Source organism: Bacillus rossius, chromosome 3, assembly GCF_032445375.1.
Source record: "Bacillus rossius redtenbacheri isolate Brsri chromosome 3, Brsri_v3, whole genome shotgun sequence".
Classification (NCBI taxonomy): domain Eukaryota; kingdom Metazoa; phylum Arthropoda; class Insecta; order Phasmatodea; family Bacillidae; genus Bacillus; species Bacillus rossius.
Genome location: NC_086332.1, coordinates 64,256,454 through 64,280,251, shown reverse-complemented (window position 1 = coordinate 64,280,251; position 23,798 = coordinate 64,256,454). Strand labels below are relative to the sequence as shown.

Here is a 23,798-nt window from a genome sequence, read left to right as displayed (position 1 = left end):
TAGGTTAGGTCAGTCGCAACATGCTTTTTTTCATTGGAAACTTCTGATTTAGCGGCTGAAGTGGCGTTAAACCCAAAATGCAAAACTTCGGAAATCTTCGGAAATTCTTGCAGGGAACCGAAACTACGTGAGTTGTAGGCCTCCCGGCGTGTCAACTGGTCTATACGTCCGGCACCGCTAAAATATTTTTATGTCGTGAATGTTTTAATGTTGGTTATTCTGTTAACAGAAGACTGTCACAGAATGGCGATCTTTGTAAATGTATGGTTGAACAAGGAACTATTTTAACTGTTAACAGAAAATTGTGCGTTGATGGTTGTAAAATTCATTTTTAATATGTGTTATTTATTTTTCAAAACAAATAAACCAACAATATTTTTTTCCCTTGCAACGTGAGAAATGGTCATGAGTAATATGCCGTAAGTAGGCAGAAATAAAAATGTTTGAGCAGATTGTTAAACTATTTCATAAACAAGCAGTTTTCGTAAGGTATTTATCTTTGCAAGCCTAAACAGTTAGTGGTTCTGAACGTGTAAATTATACCATACACGATCTTTGAAAAGAATTTAATGTTTGGCCTAACCTATATTTCATAACGTTATGAAATTTGCTTGAGTGAAAGTGCGCGGCAATTTTACGAGTTACATTAATGATAATTGACGAATAAATTTATTTCTAGCAATCAGTTGAACGGTAACCGTCAATTTATTTCTTCGATTTTTTTACTTTTGAAAAAATTGCCAGAATTTTTCGATTCCAAATTTCAGTTTCGGTTCCGGGTTCAAATAGTTGAGGAATCGAATCGAAGTTGAAATTATCGAGTACCCGCCCATCCCTACTAGTTTCACAAAGCAGTAAAATGCCAGACTTCACTCAACTCAGTCCAATCATTTAGACTCTGTCTCTCATGAAACATGTGGACATAAAATATTGTTCACTCCATTACTTCCACTGTGCCAATATACATAGCCACATTCACTCTCCAACTCTGCTAAATAAGGTGCCTACTTTCTTTGAGGGTTTTTATTTGGAAGAGGGGGGGGGGGGGGAAGGGTTATTCTGTGGTTCTGTAAGCCAGTACTAATCCACCTGCTTAATTTGACCGCTAGGTCGTCGCATTACTGCACTGCCTGCATTTTTAGTTCGCTGTGTGTATCGTTACTGTCAGTTTTCATTTCAGTATAGTGTTTCCCATTTTCTAGCAGGTTATATATTATGTTTTAACACAAGCTATTCCCGTTTGAACTATAACCTGTGTTCAATAAACCAGCCAAATCGCTAATCCGGCATGACCGTGGTCCTAAATGTGCCTGATAAAAGACATCACACTCAACCACGCGACACCGAACAGAGACACATGGCCTGTATGGCCAGGATGTCGGGACAGGAACTTACCTTCCTGGTGGCGGGCGGGGGCCGGGCCGGGTCGACGGCCAGGTCCGCCAGCTCCCGCGCCTCGCTGGGCGTGGTGTTGCGACTGCAGAAGCCGCTGGTCTTGTCTTCCGCCAGCAGGCTGAGGCGCGACATGAGGGGAGTCAGCTGGAGCGAGCCCAGGGGCCGGCCCCGCACCACCGGGCTCTCCGCGTCTGGAACAACACCCACCCCTGCCACCGCCTGCCTGCCTCCGTGACGTAGGAACCATGCCAAACTCTTCACAATTCATTGGCACGACATCTGATCACTGGTTATTCCATTTTCTTGTCCTCACTATCATTTGAGGGCTTTTAATAATAATTCATCAAGATAGCTCTCTTGCATTTAATGTTTCATCTCAAATTATTTTCAACAGACATTTAAAAAGATGTTATCTAACAGCAGTAAAACATTCGTAATTATGATCACTAGCGTATATTTTACAGCAAAAAAATAATTTTTAGTAAATATCTATAAAGAAAGTGCAAGAGAGCTATGGGAATAAATTAACCTGAAATCCCATAAATAATGGTAATGACAAGAAAATCCAATAACCTACATGGCTTATGTGAGAACAAGCCTTAAGGAACTCAAAATACAAACAGACTTTCACATCCACTCCTAGGGCGGAATTCATAGTGGTGATATAAGCAATACTTGAAAAAATTATGGCATTAAATTCATAGCAAACAAAAAGAGCACAACTAATTAGGACTACTTCAAGTAATACTTCATGAAGCACTGCGTCAAATAAGTACTGCTCAATACGAATTCACAGTCATGAAATAAGTTTGCCTTGTTTCACAAGTATTCATAATCAAATAAGCCATACTTATTCATTGATATAAGTAATACTTCATGATGTCGGCTATCTAGGTGACTCAAGTACTGGTACGGATTTGTTTGTTGTAAGGAATAGGTTATGTAAGGTATTAATTCCAGTTAATTTTTCCATATATTAAATTAAAATTGAGAGAGTAAACAAATTCAATTTGGGGAAAAGAAACTAAACAAATCGTTGCCGCTTAGTTTTGTAAATAATACAGGCTACGTACATAACCTCTTCTGCAGCTAGCGTGTTGTTTCGCTACCATGTGGTTAACTTCACCCGCTTATTAGTTCACAGACACAAGATGGCCAACATAATTTAACAACACAAACATTCAAAACATATTTATGTAGTTGTAAATTCGTTTTTAATACATGTTCATATTTATGTTATTCAAGTTCACTATCAAATAAAGTATAAATATTATCTTACATATTAATTTCATGATTTTAATCGCATATATGGTTTTAAACGTGGGCATTTTTATTTTCAAACAGGTAAACTATGTATTTACAGCGGTATATTTGCTTGCGTTACGTTGACACAAAATTCGTCCTTTACTTTTTGAGATACTTCATCAAGTACAGCATGGCCAATATAAGTAGTGCTTGTTCAAGTATTACTTTGTCAAGTATAGGTTTATGAATTCATTGCTGGAATAAGTACTACTTGAAGAATAAGCACTACTTTATAAAGTATTACTTATTCGTCAAACAAGCCTTCGACTATGAATCCCGCCCTTGTAGATCTCTACAATACCACATACACACATACAGTAAGGTGCAGCAACCTGCAAATAAACACAAGTCAAAAACATCTACTGCAACAAGTCTTTATACTCCACAGTACAAGTTGGTAGCGTAAACATGCAGGGATGTCTCAATAACTATAAAATGTAGAGGTGCTGATGCCTTAATTGGTGTACATAAATTTGAAGTTCAAGCAGCCAATGAAGAGGAAATTCTTGAAATGCATTACTTATGTACGCACGAAACTGGTAAACTTTAAAACCTAACTGCTGGAGACGGACAATTCTGCAAATTATTGAGCAGACGAGCTGAAAATTCAGTAATAATACCATCAAGTCACGTCCACATTTGAATATTTGTTAGTGGAGTAGAATGGACTTATGTGCGAGGGAATTTACCTAATTAATTAGGTGCAAAGACGTGGATGGGCATATAGCCCCAGCTGGTGACTCTGTCCCTGGATTGAGACGTGGCCTGTGTTGGTACTAGACTTGATTCCCCTGTACTATGTTAGATTTTATCCTATCAGCCCACTCTGAGTGATGGGCACACTATTAGTTAATCAAACAATGGTCATCAGGGTGAACTCTAGGTGTCCCACAGGCCTTGGTCCCTAAAAAGTGATACACGTGGTCAGTAGACAAAATACTCAACAGAAAAATTAATACAATCTTTAAAGGTATTCAACTGTACAAATGCCAACAACACTCTATCCAGGTTATGTATGGACCAGAACAACACGTGACCTGGTCTAAAATATGAGTTGTGTAGTTCTTTGAAATGTCCTAAAAAGAACTTAAATAATTAAGTTAAACAGTCAGCCAGTCAGCCACCCAGGGCAGACCTCATAGATAAAGAAAAAATGTTTAAATATTAAGTCGGCAGATACTAATAGATCAGTTAATGCAAAACGGTGAAGTCCACAGCAGTTCTATTCCAGGCAGCAGTCCAGAGAGAATGGGCGGCATTAATGGTGTCATGGTGATAGGAAGCCTCTTAATTACAGTTAGGCATCAAACAATTACGTAAAGGACAAAGTAACATAACTAAAACCATCATCCTCTTTATAATAATTTGTCAGTATTTATATTGAATTAATATTATTTATATTGTTACTTATTTATTACTAATCTTCAAATATAAATTACCTGTAAGAGGGTGTTTTCCGAAAGTCTGCGCATGGTGTTGCTCCTTCCATACATACTATCCTAAAAACACTTGAACGATTGGAATAAAGAAATAAAGAAACATGAAAATTTTGTAATTTACTGATTAATAATAAGGTTAAGTAAGTGGCACAGATTATATGCACACCTCTTTCTACAAACACACACACACACACACAAACAAACACACACAAAAAAACACACACACAAACACATACACAGTTTTTAGTTCGGAGTAAAAACTGTTGTCTTTAAGGCTTGATATTTTAGTTTACATACCAGAAAAGTTTAAACTGTTTAAGAGGCCACTCCAGTGTTTCAGGGGCACTACGCAACCCGCGTTAACCTCATAAGATTCAATGCTATTTTCATTTTGCTTATAACTTAATAACTAATATAGATTTCGAAATGATGCTTGCTTGATATGTAAGACAACGATGCTCTTATCAAAGCCCCTTTCTTCAAAAATGTGCATAAATTATGGTTCAAACCTAGACAATACACTTATGCATAATAGTAAAGATTAGTATAAAACCATAATTTATGCACGTTTTTGAAGAAAGGGGCTTTGATAAGAGCATCGTTGTCTTACATATCAAGCAAGCATCATTTCGAAATCTATATTAGTTAATTAGTTATAAGCAGAATGAAAATAGCATTGAATCTTATGAGGTTAACGCGGGTTGCGTAGTGCCCCTGAAACACTGGAGTGGCCTCTTAATGTGCAAGTTTAGCCTAAAATAGAGGAACAAATTAAATAACCTAATGTAGTAAAAATTGTTTTAAAAAATACACTACTCTCCCACCTGCATAAATACTACATTTCAGAAATCCTGTTCATTAAGAGGGGAGGTGAATACTTTTAGCATACTAAGTTTCTCACTGTTTCAAACAAAGGTGTACAATTCTTAGAAAAAAAGATTTTATACAAATTTAAAAAAAAAAAAAAAAAGGAAGGCTAATTAATGCTGTGTCTCTCATAATCTTCACTGCACTATCACTTAAATACATTTTTTTTAACACACCATTAGGAATTATCAGCCAACAATTATGTCTTTGTTATGTTGACTTCCTTCGGGCCTGCGGCCTTTCTAGCCCGATATGCCACCACCCTCCTGCCCCTCTCTCTTCTGTCCCGTACATTCATATCTCCCGCGGCAGACGTGTGCGTGTGTGCGTGTGTGAACGCCCAGCAAGAGGCAGAGTCGAGCCAGTGATTCGTTCCCTTCTAATTTATAACTAAGAATTATTATTGTATTTATTTAATGTGTGTTGTGTATTTAAGTTCAGGGCCTAACACTGTAATTCGTTTCTTCTCTGCAAAAATTCCCAAAGGGCCGCTACACTCAGACTTGCCGAAGGCCATCCAGTAAATGTAATTTTATTTAATTATTTCTTGTGTAAATCAATTATTACGTGGTTGGGGTTCATGAACCGCCAGGGTATAATGTTAAAGGGTTTTTTGTAATTTAATTAGTTTTATTAAATATGCCACAGCGCGATACGGCTCGGAATAACGGCACTATCCGTCTTGGCGCGCAACGCCATTGTCCTGTCACCCCGGCGGCCATCGCTCGGCCCAGTCGCTTCACATCACCACCCGAGGTAGGACGCGCTCTGCACTCCGAGGACTTCAACTTTGTTATACTGACCCAGTAATTCTGTTCTTGTAATTTTTTCTTAATCGTTTTCGTTATCCTCGGAGCCTACCTCGGGGGTCGGCTGTTTAATTAATTAAGTGTAATCCGTAAGGAATTCAGGAAGCTACACAAATGTAACGTCCGACCACGTGGTGACCGGACAGTCCATAAAGCAGTCGCGCCGCAAGGCTTTTCAGCAGTTTAAATCTATTTTGTAATTACTTATGTAACACGCTCAAGGGGAAAGTGTAAGGTGTAGACTATAATAAATCACAACGTATCTGACTTGTCCTTTTTTCTGTTTGACGATGTGTGCACTCCAGGTTGGCGTGTGGGACGCCCTAAGAGCCCACAACATTATTTCATCGCGTGCCTGTTGCTGAGAGCAGGTCCAGGTTAATTATTTTGAGGTAGCGTACGGGGGTCGAGTCATGCTCCCACACGGGCGACGTCACGCCCAGAGTTAAGAGTCTCATCCGGGTCCGTGCACCTTAGACACGGTGGCACCCATCATAATTAACGTTTCTCTAATGCATCGACAACCCCCGGTGACATCAATGTCATAACACATTGTACGAGTGTGGGAATACAAATGTCCAGAAAGGATAGCCCAATTAAATAACTAGTTTTATTTATTAACTTTTGCTTACACTATTAATTAACTAATCGGTCTGTCCACAAAGTAATCACACTGTCCACTATTCACTCTCCCCACTGGAGCTCTGCTCGATAGTGGATGTCTCTACTGCTCGTCTTTTACCGCGCACCTCTGTTCCACCACACTGCCTCGCATCACTCACTTGTCCGCCGCACACACAAGATGTTCCGGAAGCTTTGGTCCCTGATGCACCAATCTTTGCACACAAAGCCTGAAGCTTTTCATTCGCTATCACTCACCCTCTTCACTTCACTGCCCTCGGAGATCACTCCACAGATCCGCCGGTGTCGCCACCAACCTCTGTCACACTCACACTACTCACCGCAAGCCTGCTAAGTCCTGACCTGGTAAGGTCTTTCAGCCTTCCAAAGTGTTGGATCATCAGGATCCCCGACTTATTACTCAAGAGCTCCAAGAAAAAGGCATTCTTGTTAAGCCACTTTATCAAATATCATAATACGACAATGTGGGAAACTCTGGCCAATTAGCATTGGTGAAGCGTGAGACGATAATTTACTGCACTGATTTCAATCTATTTTCCACTCCACACCGCTAGACGCCTCTACTGTAATTATTCTCACACACTCAAAATACATTGTACAAAAACACATTTCATGCCACGAGGTTGACTGAAATCACTTGTCTTGTATATTTCTTAAGTTTTTCCCATATTGGCCCTTATTATAATATTTGACGTCATGTAGACGGGGCTCTAGGAATATGCAGAGCAGAACACACTAGAGACAGGGAGACAGGCACCACTCCTAATCGGATTACCGCAGAGGGACGGACGCTACCTGTTAAGGGTGACCGACCTACCTTGTTGTCTTGCCGCTAGATCATCGTAACAATATTAATTATTTATTTCGGATAAAGTCGGTAAACACACAAATTACGCTTTTTCGAGCTTTTTGGCATCAAAGTTAAATATTGTAAAAATTTGTTTAAGACAATGTATAATTAAATAGTAAAGTAGCCAGTATAACAGGATTTTAAATTGAAAATTTTTATTTTAATACTCTATTCGTTTCTCCTTAGATACGGTCTTCAAAATAATGAAAATGAGACTGATAGCCAATGCAAAACATAGATACCAAACACCCTTAATGAATATAAGAACTTTCTAATGGATGCCAAGCTAATGTTTGACATTCACTACTTGAAAGATAATACCTACCCTAAAAAGTAGCAGGCTTAAAGTGAATACACAATAATGGAGTACATACGTACTGCTTTGCTGTCTGCGTAAATATTTTGATGACATAGCATTTTGGCTGAATACATGACAATTTTTTACAATGAAGCACATAGCTCGAACAAGTCTATCAAGCCTTACCTAATATGAAAAAATACAACACTGTATGAAAAATCAACTTCAGGATTTTTAGATTTCATTCTTCTTTCATAGTAACTAAAATATTCTGCAAATTTAAGAAAGAAAAATATAAAAGCCAAAAAAACTTAATTACATCCAAATTGATCTTTTTTTCCTCTACCCGACAACATGCTATGTAATGTAATAAGTACTTCAGGTTTACGTATGCTTAGCCAAGTAAACAGACTACACTAACAAACTTAAACTCAAAAGGCCAGCACGCATACCTGAATTATAAGATCTCCTCCTAGTGTCCACGCCGTCATCCACCTCATCCATGGTAACAGGCTTGAGGGGCAGGCTGAGGGACCGGCGGTACACTTCCTGTGCCTTAGTGCGCTGCTCAGAAGGCGGGGGCGCCGGCAGGGCCTCCAGGTCGAGCAGCTTGTAGTGGCGCTCTAGGTATTCGTCGAACAGCGCCCGCGACACGGACAGGCCGTCGCTGCGGAACACCGGGAACAACGGGTCCGTGATTGTGTTGAAGAAGTGCTTCCCCGGGCGGGCGACGCACGGAGAGTCGTCGTCGTCGTCGTCGTCGTCATCCTCCTCGCCGCACATGCCGCGCGTGACTTTGGGCAGGCCGAGACTGTAGCAGCGCATGGGCACCGTCCGCACAGGGTGCCTTACGTCTAAGAGGCTCTGGCTCCGTGCCCGCTGCTCCTCCCGGCCTACCAGGACCTCCAGCCGGCCGTTGGCGCACTTCTCCGGGGAATGCTCCCCGTTGATGGATGACTTGAGCGGGGACACCAGCATGGGCTGCTCCGCGGCACGGCAGATGGACGTCACCTTCGCGTGCAGCACGCGCGCATCCACGCCCACACAGTTTTGTACGTGGTTTGGCTCCTCCGTGTGCTCCATCTCCCCTTCTTTCTCCTCCATCACCGTGAAGATGCGCGAGGTGTCTCGCTTCATGCTCGACAACACTTCTTTGGGCGTTTGGGCCATCTTGGACGGTGGCAGCTGTAAATATAAAGATATGAGAGTCAATTACGTCGCATTATTATCTGGCATATAATATGACATAGAATAAAGACAAGACAAGCTGTTCAGTAATAAAATGCATTTACATATAAGATGTGAGGCAACTCGGTCTTGTGCGTGGAAGCAGTACAATGGTATTTTCGTATGAAGTATTTGTTACACCAATGACTACAGAATTAAGTCAACTTGTTTACTGAAAATTAAGTAAACAAAATGTTTTAGAATTACTTCAGAACATCTGTAAAACCCATGCCCATTATAAAATTTGAGTTAGTGAGTTTAAAATTTTTTTCCTAAGTGGCAGGGAATAAAAATTGTTGGATATTAACCCACACTTAAGAGTGTAAGTTATTACTTAGTACTTTGACATATTCGGTATGCATGTATATTAAATATCTCCTAGATGCGGACAGAGAAGAGGTGTCTAGCTACTCTTTGTCAGTTCCTTCTATAAAGACTAGCACTCACATTACCTACTGGAAAACTTGTGCAGGGCTGGAGGAATATAAAAGGTGCTCTTACAAACACCTACGAGGGCTGCAGTTTTGTCACGGAATGTTCAGTTGAAAGCATGGGAAATCTCATTTAAAAACTGTTTAGTGTAAATAGTGCAGTGCCTGAAGAAAAGAACAAAACTGTCACGTTGGCCAGCCTGCCTGGAAGTTGAGGACTCTTTGGTTTTAACAGGTGGTCCACCTGGCACCCGGAAGTGACGTTTTTTCTACAGTCAGTTGTTGTTGTGTAGTTGTTGTTACCTCATGTTAGCAAAAAACGTTTTGTGTCGTTGCAGTGCAATCCAAGTAAAAGAGTGCAATCATTGGTGGTGTTGTGGAATAATGTGCGCCATATTGTGGGTGAACAAACAAAAACAAACAATTTTGAGCACACTTGCCTCACAAACACCTGTCAAGATAGACACTTTAATTGTGTAGATTACCAGATAACAGAACATTTACAAGAAGAGGGAGGGAGAATCATCAACACTGCCACATTGCCTCACACACATGCACACTCTCTTGCTCTCTCTCTCTCTCTCTCTCTCTCTCTCTCTCTCTCTCTCTCTCTCTCTCTCTCTCTCTCTCTCTCTCTCTCTCTCTCTCTCTATCTCTCTCGCATCCTGTGGCTGGTTTATTTTTAGATTTTCACATCCTCTCCTTGCCATCCCAGCACAGCAGACACATCACTTGTCGGCACCGCATGGAGCTTCACACAACTGCGTAAATATTTTGGATAAACAAATTATATTTACTCGTGGAGTGAGTTATACTTATTAAAAACCAACATAGGTTAGTTATTTAGAAACATGTTCAATCAAAAGTGCAATATATTTTATTCATTTAAACCCTAAGTGATAAATTCACATAAGGGTTGCACGACAGTTTTTTTTTATACTAAAAATTGGCATAAAATGTGCGACCCACATATGCAAATACCCAGGTTACTTGTCCTACCCACTGTCTAAATGAGTTTTATCAACAATTTATTATGTTGTCTGATCATATTCAGTACTATAGTTAGGATTTCTGTTATCATTAAAATTTATTCTTTTTGAGAAATATTTGTGTGTTTGCCATAAGTTTTATGATCATAATTTATATTGTTTCATGCTTTTCTGATTCTTTGCTTGCTTTATCATGCAAAAGTCACTGAAGCTTAGTTTTACCCGATTGTTTATTTGTGTAGTTACGTTTTTATGTGCTTTTATGCATTTTTTTAGTATTGCTTTTTTTTTTATTCTTAAATGCATGATCACGTAATTTCCTTTTGTATTTTTTACTATGGTCCTTTGATTGAAAGCTGGCTAATACGTACAATAGTTTACCAGACATGAAAGAATTGGAGAGAGACAAGAGGTTGCTTGAGCATGAGGAAAAATACTCGTGACTTGTTGCCATGCGCTAGTATTGGCTGATATTTTTGTGTGTAATTCTGTGATTGGTGGAAAGTACATCACATGGGCACCTTTGCCTTTCTCGGATGAGAAGGGTGGCCACGGCATCGGTCAGCGTCTCTACGAGGTACCGGTAGGTCGCATGTTGGGCGGTGGCTCACAAGTAATATATTAATGTTGTGAAGAGAGAATTTTGCGGCTGTGGTCCAGGATAGGCCGAACTATAAACCTTTTCAGGAAATTTTAATAAAAATTTTCTAGCCCACAGTCATCAGTAATACCGTATTTACCCATGTACCACCCGCACATTTTTTCTGAAAAACAACATTCAAAAGTCGGGGTGCGGGTCATACACGAAATTTGAGGTTTTGGACAACAATGAAGACTGAAAAAATTGGATTTATTGTACATTACCGAATGCTGGACGCATTTATTACAATGAAAATACAGCGAAACCCGTTATATACGTTACCGTTGTTTACTTTTTCCCGATATTTGCACCATTTTATTTCGGTCCCGTTTTAACCTCATATGATGCAATGCAATAAATTGCCGTTGTTTACAACGCGCGTATAAACTGCTTCCCGCAATTTACGCGGTTTATTCTGAGATTAACGCTTTCTAATTTAAATAATCGTAATACGACGTATTCTGATGTGTTTTCAAGACGTTTTTAAAAGTATTAAACTTTATCCGTAACGTGTCGGGAGTCGCTGTAATCCACCTATAAAACGTAAACAACGCCAGTTGGCATCATTCGGTATAGAGCGCGCGCACGTAGTCGAAGATCGATAGCGATAGCTCGCAAACTTCTTGCTACGCGCGCGCTCTGTTTACAACCGAGTTAACTATAACTGGCAACCCGCGCCATTTTATTTATGCGTATCAATACAACTCACGTTTTTGCTACGGGTTTTTTTACGTTGAATAAAATGGTTTTATGGCATTACTCATTATTTTTAATTATTTGGCACTACGAGCTTTATTTTTATTTGCAGGATGTTGCAACGGACTGAACAGTTGACGATTGTGGTTATTGCATACAAACATTTTAAAATTTATTTCACCAAATTTACGTCTGTTGTTTAGCAAAATTGATCTACTATTTTGACAATGAATATTACTGGTTTTTTTCTTCTTAATATTTCATGCATTTGTGTTAGTAAAATTCTGTGCTGCAGTTATAAAGAGTTTTCTTTGTTGTTACAATGACAGACTCTTTTTCCCTATTTATGCAGGCACATGTAAATAGACATTACAGTGAAAAAATTTTTTTTCCAGAGAGTATGTTGAAAATTTGGGGTGCGGGTCATATATGGGGGCGGGTGGTACATGGGTAAATACGGTAGTCCAAAACAATGATCAAGTAACTCTGTTCAGAAGACTGATTTCTTCGAATTGAACTGGGAGTTGCTAGTAACCACTAGATTTACTTGCGATCAGTCTTTAATATTCATTTTTTGGTACCTATGAGCAGTATTTTTATGTTCTGGAATCCGTGAAGATTTTTTTTTTGCAACCTATTTGTATTTTCAACATGTAATATTTTTGTTTTTGGAAGATGGTAGCCATTGTGACTGGTGAATTATCGTAAAAAATAAATAAAAACAGTTAAAGTTTGTGCCAGAGAAACATTTCAGTAATCAATCATTGACAGTAATGGTTATTTTAAGTGTTCATGTATGTGCACTCTAGACCAATATTGAGCTACTTGGAGGTCTAGAATGTTACAAAATATTGTGTAAATTATCTTTAACTCACAAATTTTGTATATCAATGATCTATAATCGGAATTGAGCAGGGAATCAAGGTAATAATGGACATCAACATCAGAATTAATGAAACATCTAAATTTTGACCTCAATATTTTTAATAAATACAAAAATTCTTTACAAAAATATAATATTAGTTTTTACTTTAATTAATTATTTATAGTTTAGATTTTGAAATAGTGTTTCAAACCAACTAATCTTATTGTCACTACCAAGAACGTTCGTACTATAAATATAATAAAACAACGACCCTAATATGCTTTTAATTGTGAATGTTAAAAAAAAAAAAATTAAAAATACCTACATAAAAAATATCTATTTTTGTATTAATTTGTGTTGAAAATGAGACACAAAATTGCAGTGTGCGTGCGTGTGTGTGTTCATCTGATCACTACCAAACTTCACAGGATCACACACAGGGCTAATCTGAAGATTGCCAGAAAATTGCATCAAAATCGGTCCAGCTGTTTTGGAGTCTTGAGTCCCTAGGCAACATACACACACACACACACACACACACACACACAAACACAAAAACAAACACACACACACAGAGAGAGAGAGAGCAAGTCATAACTGTCTAAATAATGCAATTTTTTTATTTTTCTCAATGGAGAAAATATAACAAAATCATTTATCAATTCTTAATGTTATCTTTTTTTTAATTTGTAGTTACTTTTAAATATTCTATTTTACCTTTTAGAGTAAAACACTGATCATCAGAGGTCTAAATATTTAGATTTTGACTTTGACTAAATAATGTAACTTTGAACATTCCTATCAAATACTAATGTCAGTAGTCAATCAAGTAACTTTTATTGACAATGGATGTTTAAAAATGTGGCATACAGTATATTACTAAAGAAATATTTTCATGCCAAGAAATCGATAACTAAGGTTCATTACATAAAAATAATTTTCTAAGCCAGTAATATTTTTTCATCAAAATTAAATTAAAAAAAAAAAAATCTTTATGTTTTTTCCCAAGCCTAAGCAGATAACCACATGTCATATGCGACTAAGCATCCTCTGCAACACGAGTGAACAATTTCTTACCTTTCTGTGGATGAACCTCTTCAAGATGGTGTTCTCGATGGCCAGCTTCCTGCTGGCAGACTCCTGCGAAAGCCTCTCAAACTCCTTCCTGTCTAGATACACCGTGAGCAGCTGGACACCTACCGGCAGGTGGAACGCCGTCTCCACAGACTCTGCCACCGGCTGCAAGTTCAGATACCCAGCCATTTCATTCACAAGGACATCAAGCACGGTTCCTTCTGCCTGTTTCCCTGTGCCCCTATATCATCAGTCTATCTGGCAACACAACACATAAGAAAATACAGCTTGCACTGTTATTTTTTTAAGTAAACTACACAACTAGTCTGAAAAATATAACTATATATTAGTTTGATCAAAATTTGGTATTTTACTGTGTTTTTAATTAATAAAACATTTTTCATATCCCTAATGTTTAATTATCGTTAAGTGTTACTGATTATTAATCATGGTTTGAACCCTCTTGTGCAATCAAAAATTAAGGAGTTTTTACTGACACATTTACTTTTATCATCATCTTCGCCAGGGGCGCAACAACAGGAGAGGGCAAGGGTATTTTGCCCCCCCCCCCCCCCCCCCCCCCCCTGAAACCTTGAAGGGGGGGCAAACGGGGGCAAAGAAAGTGCGGTGTAATCAATTTTTAGATAATAAAACTGCTTAAATAGCACCATTTTCCACCTTGAAATACAAATTCTTCCAGGGGAGGACCCCCAGACCCCCCACTTCAATAGGGGGGATCGATGATTCTTTATAAAAACGTATATTGCCCCCCCTTTGAAAATTTAGTTGTTGTGCCCCTGATCTTCGCCACTATCAAGAGGTGGAAAACTGTTTGTAATATCACAAAATACCTCAAGAAAATAACAATGTTAAATAGTTAATGCACAAAAAATAATTTCATTAGTTAGTCAACTCTTACTGATAAGCCCTTACTGTCCAGAATTCTCTCTGGAACACACATCTAATCCAAGCAGTTTCTAACTGAAATTTGTAGCAGTAATGAATTTGATCTCTAATTGCATTTACTTTATGAGTTAAAATTAAGACAACAAAATACTCTTTAAAGGTTTAAAGGTGAGAAAAATAATACCAAAAAACAAATTCCAAACTTTTTTACAAATAAAACCTTGTCACGTGGCATAAAATTTGCCAACTGTACTGCGAATGCGCAAAACATTCTCTGCTGCCAAGCTGAATATAAAGAAAAATTTGAATAACCACATGTATCAATTACTTACATGCTATTTTTTAAGGAGTTTTCAAGGATTCTTAGTAAAATTTTAAGGACTTTTAAGGGCCCTTATATAATTAAAGGCAAATCAAGAACTTTTTAAAGAAGCACACAAACCCTGTAAATGGCTCACGAATTTATGATTAAAACATTTAGGTACTTCATAGTAGCCTAAGTGAAATTGCTGATATACTGTTTAGCAATCAAGGTTTTGTAGATTTTCCTCAGTTTTCTAGGTTTTGAAGATACCTTTTTAAATTCCATGAGTTTTTCCAGTTTCTCCAATTTTTTCCTGGCTTCAGGAACCTTAATCAAGTCACAATAAAAACATACAACCAAACACATTCAGCAAGGAACAGTAGTTCCTGCTTACAGACTTTTTCTGTATATAACATTTTTGAAGTAAAACTTCTTTACAACGGGCAGGGTAATCCAAGGCAATAACATCAGAGTGTAACGCTCAGAGGGTAACAAAAAAGTGCAACCCAAATTTACTAAACACATTTTAGCTATCAAAATACTTACCGAAAACGAAAACACAAATGGCAGTAGCAGTGCTTGATGGCATGTCTGCAGTACAGCACACTTTGCACATTCGTGTACTTGCACACTTTCATATTCCACACTCTGATGCTTGCTAACATTCTTATACACTTGCACACTTGTTTCAAATATTTGTGTACCCTCCAAATTTCCTATCTGTGAAGTTTCACTTCTAGCGAGTGTGTAGTCATGCACACAATTTTTCTCTATTGTCTCTTGGAGAATGTCACAAGACTTCTACTACACACATGAGCCAAGCATAAACACTTGTGATACATATTAAGGATTATGTACTTTTAGAGCAGATGTTGGATCTTTATCATTCAGATCTGACCAAGCACTTCAATCTGTCTGACAAGCACCCACAAACCATCTCTCCAAAATTTTAACAGCATGATACTGATTGCAAAAACATATGAAATGTTAATGGGGATTCCAGCAAAAGTTCTACAGATGTCAGAATATTCATAAAACAAAGGCTCACCTTTATGTGGTGTGGATCTGTCGCAACCAACTTCTTGGTGAGGCCACAGCTGAACTGAGTCGCAACAACTCTGAAACAATTGCCAACGGTTTGGATAATCACAACTAAAGCAAATTAAATTCTTAAATAAATCACTCTTTTATGCGTCTATGTTTATCACTTTTAGTTAGAACACTATGAATGTTGCTCTATTTAGCTATATATCAAATAATTTTTTTGCTTCCTTTAAAAGTGTAGGCCTTCACTATTTACCCAGTAAAACACTATACAAAATAATAAAATCTGCTGGACAAATGAATAAAAATAGGGATAGTTTGTTGCGTTTTCAAAACATTGTTTCAAAAATTTCTTGAAATAACATTGACAAGCAATTCAAGCCATTAAAATGGGGATAAAATTGATAAAACCTAGGCTTGCAAAAATTGAAGCCAATAATTTTATATAATTGCACTTTTAGTGGCCTGTGCGAATATCAAACTTTTTTTGTTTCAATTTAACTCGAACACAATTATATCAAATACAAATTTTGAATTTGAATGTTAAGTGAAGATTGTTTCTTTTTTTCCAATTTTAAAAATATTTTTGAAGACAACAACCCTAACAGCAAGGCACCAGCCAATAAAAAAAAGCACTTAGGTGTGCGACCAATCAAATGACCGGGCTAGGAGAGGTGGTCAAACACATGAAAACCCTTGAGTGTTTCTAGTGTCCTCTATCAGTCTGTGCCTGATTACAGGAACAGATGTCAGTTCCTCAAACATCACAACTGTTTGTCTCAGGAAGCCTGTGTGTTCATCTGAGCCATCGTCATCGGGTTGTGCAGAATATTTTAGTTTCATCGCTGGGTTTGCCCACACGTCACTGTGTTGTCGTGTTGCCCAGATTACCTGTTCTGTATCATTGGGTTTGTCTGTTTGTTGCTGTGTTGTACAAGATTGTTGTTTGTCTGAACTTTCTGTTCTTGTTACTAACTGTCTCATTGTCAGCCCACTGTTTGCCTATGCTGTGATATTTTTTCTGACTTAATTCCTTCCAAGGAATTCTCTCTGTGCTGTCTATTTTTTGTTTCATTTGACATTGGCTGATTTCGGCTGGTTTTGTGTGTGTTTGTGTATTTGTCTTTCTTGTTCATTCTTGTTGTGTCTCTATGATATACAGTTGAAACCAGCAATAGCGAATATCCATGAAAATATTTTAAATTATAAGTTTAAGATGGGAAAACTATAAAAAGTGATGTTTTTCATCATTAATACAACTTATCCTATAGCTTAATTTTAGTTTTAATACTACTCAATACGTAGTCATAGGTTTTTAACCTATGAATAGATATAAAATTAACAAAACATCTTTGTGTTCTGGATTGATCAGATGTTGGTTTGAGCCACGTCTGGATTAGCAGGATTATACTGTACTACTACCGTCAGTAATTCAAACGCTGAACATTAAATTTTGGAATTATGTAGAATTCTTTCTAAAAGTGAAGAAAAAAGTATTAAAATTTTTTGGCCCAATATATTGACCAAATATTTGCAAGAAACTAATAATACGAGCCCTGGACTGACAATAACATTTTTTTTTCTTTAGTCACTTAGGCTGTTTTTGTGACACACTTTCGTGGGTGAAACTATACAGTGCAAATAAAAAAATTTACAAATTATATATGTGTGTGTGTGTATATGTGTGTGTATATATGTTTTCACCATTAACCACGTCCGGCTAGCTCAAATTTGGTGATGAGTGGAACATACAGGTTGCAGGTCACGAAGAAAGAAGGAATTTATACACAATGTTCAATGTATTACCTGGTTTTAATTATTCCCTTAAATATCTCAAAATATTTAGCACAACAGAACAAATAAAAATTAAATGTACATTAAAAAGAAGATAAAACCCGGAGCCATCACCCCGCCACAGCCTGCTCGGCCCGCCGCCCGAACAACGACCGCTCGGCCTGGTGCTCGGACAATGACTGATCTTACAGCCTTCCTTTCCTTTGTGCGGGCAGTGTCCTGGGCTCGCTGACGTAATTTTCAGCCAATCACGGCGCATGGTAACAGTGGCGTCCACTAAATGCTTACTTCTGTTCCCACGACGCAGCAATTTTGTCTCTTTCTCACACTCCCGTGACCGTGACTCACACGCCTAGCGTGTGAAACAAAGCCTGGGTCGTGGAAAAACGAAGGAAAATCACGTCAGCATGCCTTGCCTTGCCACACAAAGAAGCCAGCAAAAAAAATTACGAGAAAAATATACTTATGAATTTTAAAATTAAAAACAATAATCCCGGAGAATTATTTTCACAATAACTTTGAAAAAAGGAAAAACTTTAAATCAAACCTGAAATATGACAAAAAATTTATAACAAATTATTATTGCTGAATGGATGGGGAAGGTTGTAATCTCGGTTGTGCGTGTGTGCGTGTGCATATTTATATATTGCATCTGTGCTATTTACAGATAATTTTAGCATCAAGAAATTAAGTGGCCACAAAAGGAGAATATAAAAATTTCAAAAGGGCGTAACTAAAACAAAGCACATCTGCAAAAAAAAACTTTCTAGCATTAGTCAAACAAAATAAATATAAACATAAAAGACAAAAATAAAAATAGTTTTTTTTTAAATAAAATTATATATTTCAATGAAATAAGCATGTTCAAAAATCAAAAAAAATATTTTTGAAAGGACATAAGTACAAAATTCAAATTATAATTAAAAGAATCCCAGTTACGCAAACTTGGATTTCCAAAGAGATTTTAAAAATTCACAGTTTTTTGTTTAGAGCTAAACTAACTAGATATAAGTCTTTTCAGTAATCATATGCATAGTTTCTTGTAAGGCAACTAAGGAGCTGTTGAAAAATAATAAATACAACAGACAATTTAATCTGTGCTTTTAACAGCAAGAAATTAAGTGACTACAAAAGAAGAATGTAATAAAAAATTCAAAAGGACTCAACTACAAAAAAGTAAATCTGCCAAAAATAAACTTTCGGGCATACAATCATATATGTATATACATATATACATAAAAGACAAAACTAGCAACGGTTTTTTAATAAAATTATAAACTTCAAATTTTACAAGCATACTTTAAAAATATTTTTTTTTCTCAAAAGGGCAATAAGTACATAATTCAAAATATCATCCAAATATTACCAGTGATACAAACTTACTGTTAAAAAAATTCACTTTTTTTCATTTAGAGATAAACTTTCCAAGATTTAAGCCTTTTTACGAATTATGATATGACCATAGTTATTTGTAAGGTGGCTAATGATGAACATAACAAACACTCTTATTTAATAATTAAGGTGTGTTCCACTTATCAGTTGTATTTCAAATGTTTATCTATTGTTACACTTTTATTTGATACATATATGTATCTCTATAGAGTAGGCTAATTGTGCTTCATGATATGCTTATCTCCAAGGTATATATATTGTGTTATAAATAGGGATGGGGCGAATCCTGATTTCCTCGAATCCGAATCCTAACTCGAATCCTCGACTGGAATTGCTGAATCTCGAACCCAAACCCGAATCTTTTAATAGATGATGTCCACATATCTAATGTAAGTGAGATGTATTCTGCTTGCACTAAAAGTCCCTTGACTTTATCACATGTAGTTTGGTACATTTCTGGTATAAGTGTATATAAAGACAACAATTTTTTCTTGAGAAATTTCAGTTTTAGTACAGATTAGCGGTTAGGATTTTTTTCTATAAATAAGCTAGAGGTCTGCGAGCCTAAGAATTTTACTTCGAGCCGAGCTCGAGCTTTTGTGGTACAGTTACACTTTTGGGAAATTATTTTTATCTTAAACTTAGTACAGTAAACTCTCGCAAATCCGTGGGTGTCGGGGATTTATGACCTTCGGATTTTTGAAAACTTCGGATTTTTTAAAAATTTTCATTAAAATACAAAAAAAAATTCTAAAAGATAAGATGGTAGTCAATGAACATGTAATACTACCACAGGACGTCATAATAAACAAGACACTTGAGAAGTTAACAGAATGGTACGTAAGCAATACCAGTATAGTCCATTCATAGTAAATGAAGCACCCGAGAAATTTTTTTTCCTGAAAATTTACAGCCTGGCCTGATTAAATTTAACACACCCATTTGTTCAAGTTGGTAGTAAATTGTGTAAAAAGTAATTTAAAGTCATCTTAAATTAAATTAATGGCACCCGAAGTCGCACTTTGATGTGAAAGAGCTAGGCGTAGCAATGTGGCGTGCGCTGAAACGGGAAGCCCCTTGATAAGGGGAAGTGAATTTAGGAGGGGCGGGAGAGAGAAGCGATACGTAGCTGGCAAGAGACTCAAGGCCACTCCCTCACAGACACACGGCCAGTCCAGTTAAACTAAAGAGAAACGGGAGAAATAAAAAAAAAATCATTAGTTAATTGTACACTAGAACCATCAAAAAATCTGAAATTTTGGCACAAAACAAAAATAATCGGGGAAAAAATGGTAAAACTCACAATAAAAGCTTATACAAAGCTATTATTTAACATGCAGCATATATTTGTGTTGGTTTATAGTGCACTTACTAATGTTCGTATAAGAAGAGAAAAAAAATTGGACAGTCCGTTTAAAAACACGGCAGCAGTAGCTTGTGCGACGTAAGTGGGAGTGCGAGAATCTCGTCTAGACAGGCTGGCGGCTGCAAAGGCAGCGGATGCATGACGTCATACGGCTTACCTCTCCCTCCCAGACAACAAACCATCTCTCTCCCTCTCTCCAGCCCTCTAGCCATTTTCTGCGTGTGAAACTGTCAACATCCTTCCTCCCCTACTCCACACTGCATGCGACGAAAGCCAGGTTGTATAGTCCATTCCCGGTAAAATGAACATTTTTTTAAGGCCCCCCACGGCAGCCATTTACCGTTAATTTTTTGATACAATTTGTTTGTTAGTTACAGAACATTATTTCTGCTGGAAAATCTCTGAAACTTCAAAATTTCTTTAATGGAAAAATTTAGCAGGGCGGTTAGAGTATTTATTTTTACCGCAAATGAACTATACTCACCTTCCCTCCGGCCAGCATTCCCGGCGTGTGACGCATGACAACTACAGTCGTGTGCCGCGCACAGCTAGGAAACTTGTCACTGGCAACATGTTTCACACACTGACACACGGTGCCCAGAGCTTCAGGAAAACCTATGCGATTTCCAACCTACTCTAAATATCCGACTGGAGTCTGTTTACGAAAAGCATTTAAGAATTTGCTAATGCCCAACTGTTTTTTTTATATCGGATTAAGAGGAGTTAAAATGGCTAAAAGGCATGGTTTTGAAGTTTTAGGTGTAAAAAACCGTTAAAAAATTTCTTGAAAGCACCAGAGGAAAAGGCATTACACCTTTATCTTTATTTTCCCGCCATATAATGTTACGGTCACCGCTCAAATTTCACAGTTATCTGACGGGAACGAGATGACTGCGCGCCAGTTCAGAGCCTTTTACCGCGCTATAAATATCAGTGAGCGTCGCTCTTATCATCCACTGAGAATAGTGATACATACATCTAAACAGTAACGATCATGTCACTTCGGAAATACCCCGGATTTCTGAGAACTTCGGATTCTCGGGCCACGGACTGGCGAGAGTTTACTGTATCATGTTTGAATAAAGTATTAAAATGAAGTGGGCTTATTAATTTTGGGTAACTATTTACAGAGTGTGTTTACATTTTGCACTGCTAGAAAAAAACATAACAATTTTTTTCCTTGAATCTTACCTGTTTCCATTGGTTCATTAAGCCCACCCCACACGATGCCTATTTTCTGCTATAACTTCTGTTATACCCATGGGTATGAAAATTTTCATAAAAATTTGTATAGCAGAACCGCAGAAAGATTTCTTAACTCCATACACACGATACCTAGAATGCTAACAAAAAACCAGCAAACGAAGTTGCCGACCAAAGCAAACATATCAGGGGAGGATAAACCTGTCGTAGTCAACTTATCAAAATTCTGAAAAAAAAAAGTGAAAGTTACACCTGTTTGTGTTAAAAATTATGTAACTTGCGGAAATATTATTTGATATTTTATCTTATATTTTTCATTTGCAAATAAATAGCAAAATTGGTTTAGTATTTAAAAACAAATTAAGAGCAATTTTGGAATTACAAATATATTTTTAAGTTGTAGGTTAATTTCAAAATCTAAAAATATATAAATTTAAATGATACAAGGGACATTGGGTTTACTAAATGTAGTTTATGTACGGTTTAAATTATAATATTAATTTAATTATACAGTTAATCAAGCTAATTTCTTTGTAATAGTAAAAAAATGCTACCGATTCATATATGTTATATATAAGATTTATTGATTACTTATATATTTAACTACATAATTAGAGGAATTGTAACTAATATTTTTTGTAACCCAGTGAGACAAATAAACACGCACATACCGCGTAATAAATTTAAATCTTAGGTGAAGAAAAACATTTTGCATGTTTTTTTTTACCCTCACAGGTGTGTCGCTATGAAGTATCAGTTTATTCATTATTAATTTATGGACACTCGTTTCTTAATAAACGTTGGCGTTTTAATTATAAAATTAACTTTTGGTTTAAATTACTTGTGAACATGTGATTTTACTTTACTTTTTTAAAAGTAAAAATAAATCTAGGTACGTAGTACTATGAATAAAATCAATGGACTGAGACACCTAAATGTAGTTAATAATATTATATCATAAATTAATTCTAATAATTTATATTTGCAGAAAGCACAGTATGTACAATTTAATTATTTGTTATTTAAAAAAAACTAAAAAAAAATTGGACTGATGAGGATTCGAACCACATTCAAAATCACCCTTCTACCGCTGCCATCGTGCCCTTCGCCACTACGCTACCGCAACTTCTACGAATGTGATAGGAGATAATGGGAATATATGTAACGTATTTTCATAAAGTATTTTAAAATTTCCGATTACTTCTTTCTGTGGCAATTTCAGCTTAACAAATATATTCCATAGTAGTTTTACTATTATAAAGTTTCATTTGGCATACCATTACATTTGTTACGTCCCTTAATGTTGACAATACAGACTATATACGGGGTTATATTGCAACACGTGGGTCCGCCATCTTGACGGCTCCAGCTCGTGGGTATAGCAGAAAAATAGAACACGTTCTATTACGGTTTTGGCTAAGACTTCGGTTATGAAAACTTTTATACCCAGAGCCAGACCCCTTGGAAGGGTGCTGAAATGTTACCCACACGGGAGCAGGCGCGCTAGCATAAAAATTACATGAAAACTGCTAAGGAAATGGGTGTCGTGTGGGGCAGGCTTTAGTAACTGATATCATCCAACTAACATAACCAAGTATATTTTTGTGTAAATGTAACATATCTTTGGAAAAATTTCACCCTTGTCAATTTTTCTGGAGACCTTACTGAGCTTCAACAAACTTAGCACCAAATATCATGTTGTTTGAAAAGTACATTCACATTGTTTCAACATTTCCACTTTTCAGCACAATAATTCTGAGAGATTGTCACAGAGTATTAAATTCTGTTCTTTAATCTATCATTCAGAACAATAATTTGTTCTGCACGTTCAGGAGTTAAATTAGCTCTACGATTGGAGATAGTGTTTCCAGCAAAAGAGAAGCGTCTCTCGCTGGCAACCTGCTTGGCTGGAATGCTTTAGTAAAATTGCTTAACCTCAAAATTAGTGTCATAAATATCTGTAACTGGTCATTAAAGTTTAATCAATTGAAAGTAATAAAAATAAAAACATTTTACTTCATTCAATTTACACTTGCAAAAAAAAACATACACACAATAAACCTACATGGAAATTAAAGTCTTTTTCAATATCCTGAAGTCTGAAATATGTTTACTCATGTCATTAAATGTAGAGCTGTGCTGTATTGAAGAAGCCGATTTTGCCAATATTTAGTTGAATCAGCATTTCTGCCGACTTCCGATACAGTACGCTCGTTAATTTTCGGCCGATATTACTGAAAAACGAAAGAGACTGCCATAACC

At 36.9% G+C, this 23,798-nt stretch overlaps 1 protein-coding gene and 1 long non-coding RNA gene across 5 annotated transcripts in view; one reads left to right on the top strand and one right to left on the bottom strand.

The window, feature by feature from the left end:
- LOC134530805 (uncharacterized) overlaps positions 1-23,798 on the bottom strand; it is a 57,387-nt gene that overhangs the window by 18,434 nt on the left and 15,155 nt on the right. For all 4 annotated transcript variants that reach the window (XM_063366019.1, XM_063366022.1, XM_063366020.1 and 1 more), the window contains exons 6-9: positions 15,786-15,855; positions 13,531-13,692; positions 8,058-8,790; positions 1,396-1,586 (exon numbers count right to left, since the gene is read on the bottom strand). In XM_063366019.1, coding sequence (XP_063222089.1) covers positions 1,396-1,586; positions 8,058-8,790; positions 13,531-13,692; positions 15,786-15,855 — 1,156 coding nt within the window. The remainder of the gene's footprint in view (positions 1-1,395; positions 1,587-8,057; positions 8,791-13,530; positions 13,693-15,785; positions 15,856-23,798) is intronic.
- LOC134530806 (uncharacterized) lies at positions 9,599-13,888 on the top strand. The gene is made up of 2 exons (XR_010074872.1): positions 9,599-10,028; positions 13,627-13,888. It is a non-coding gene; the product is annotated as an uncharacterized LOC134530806 (long non-coding RNA).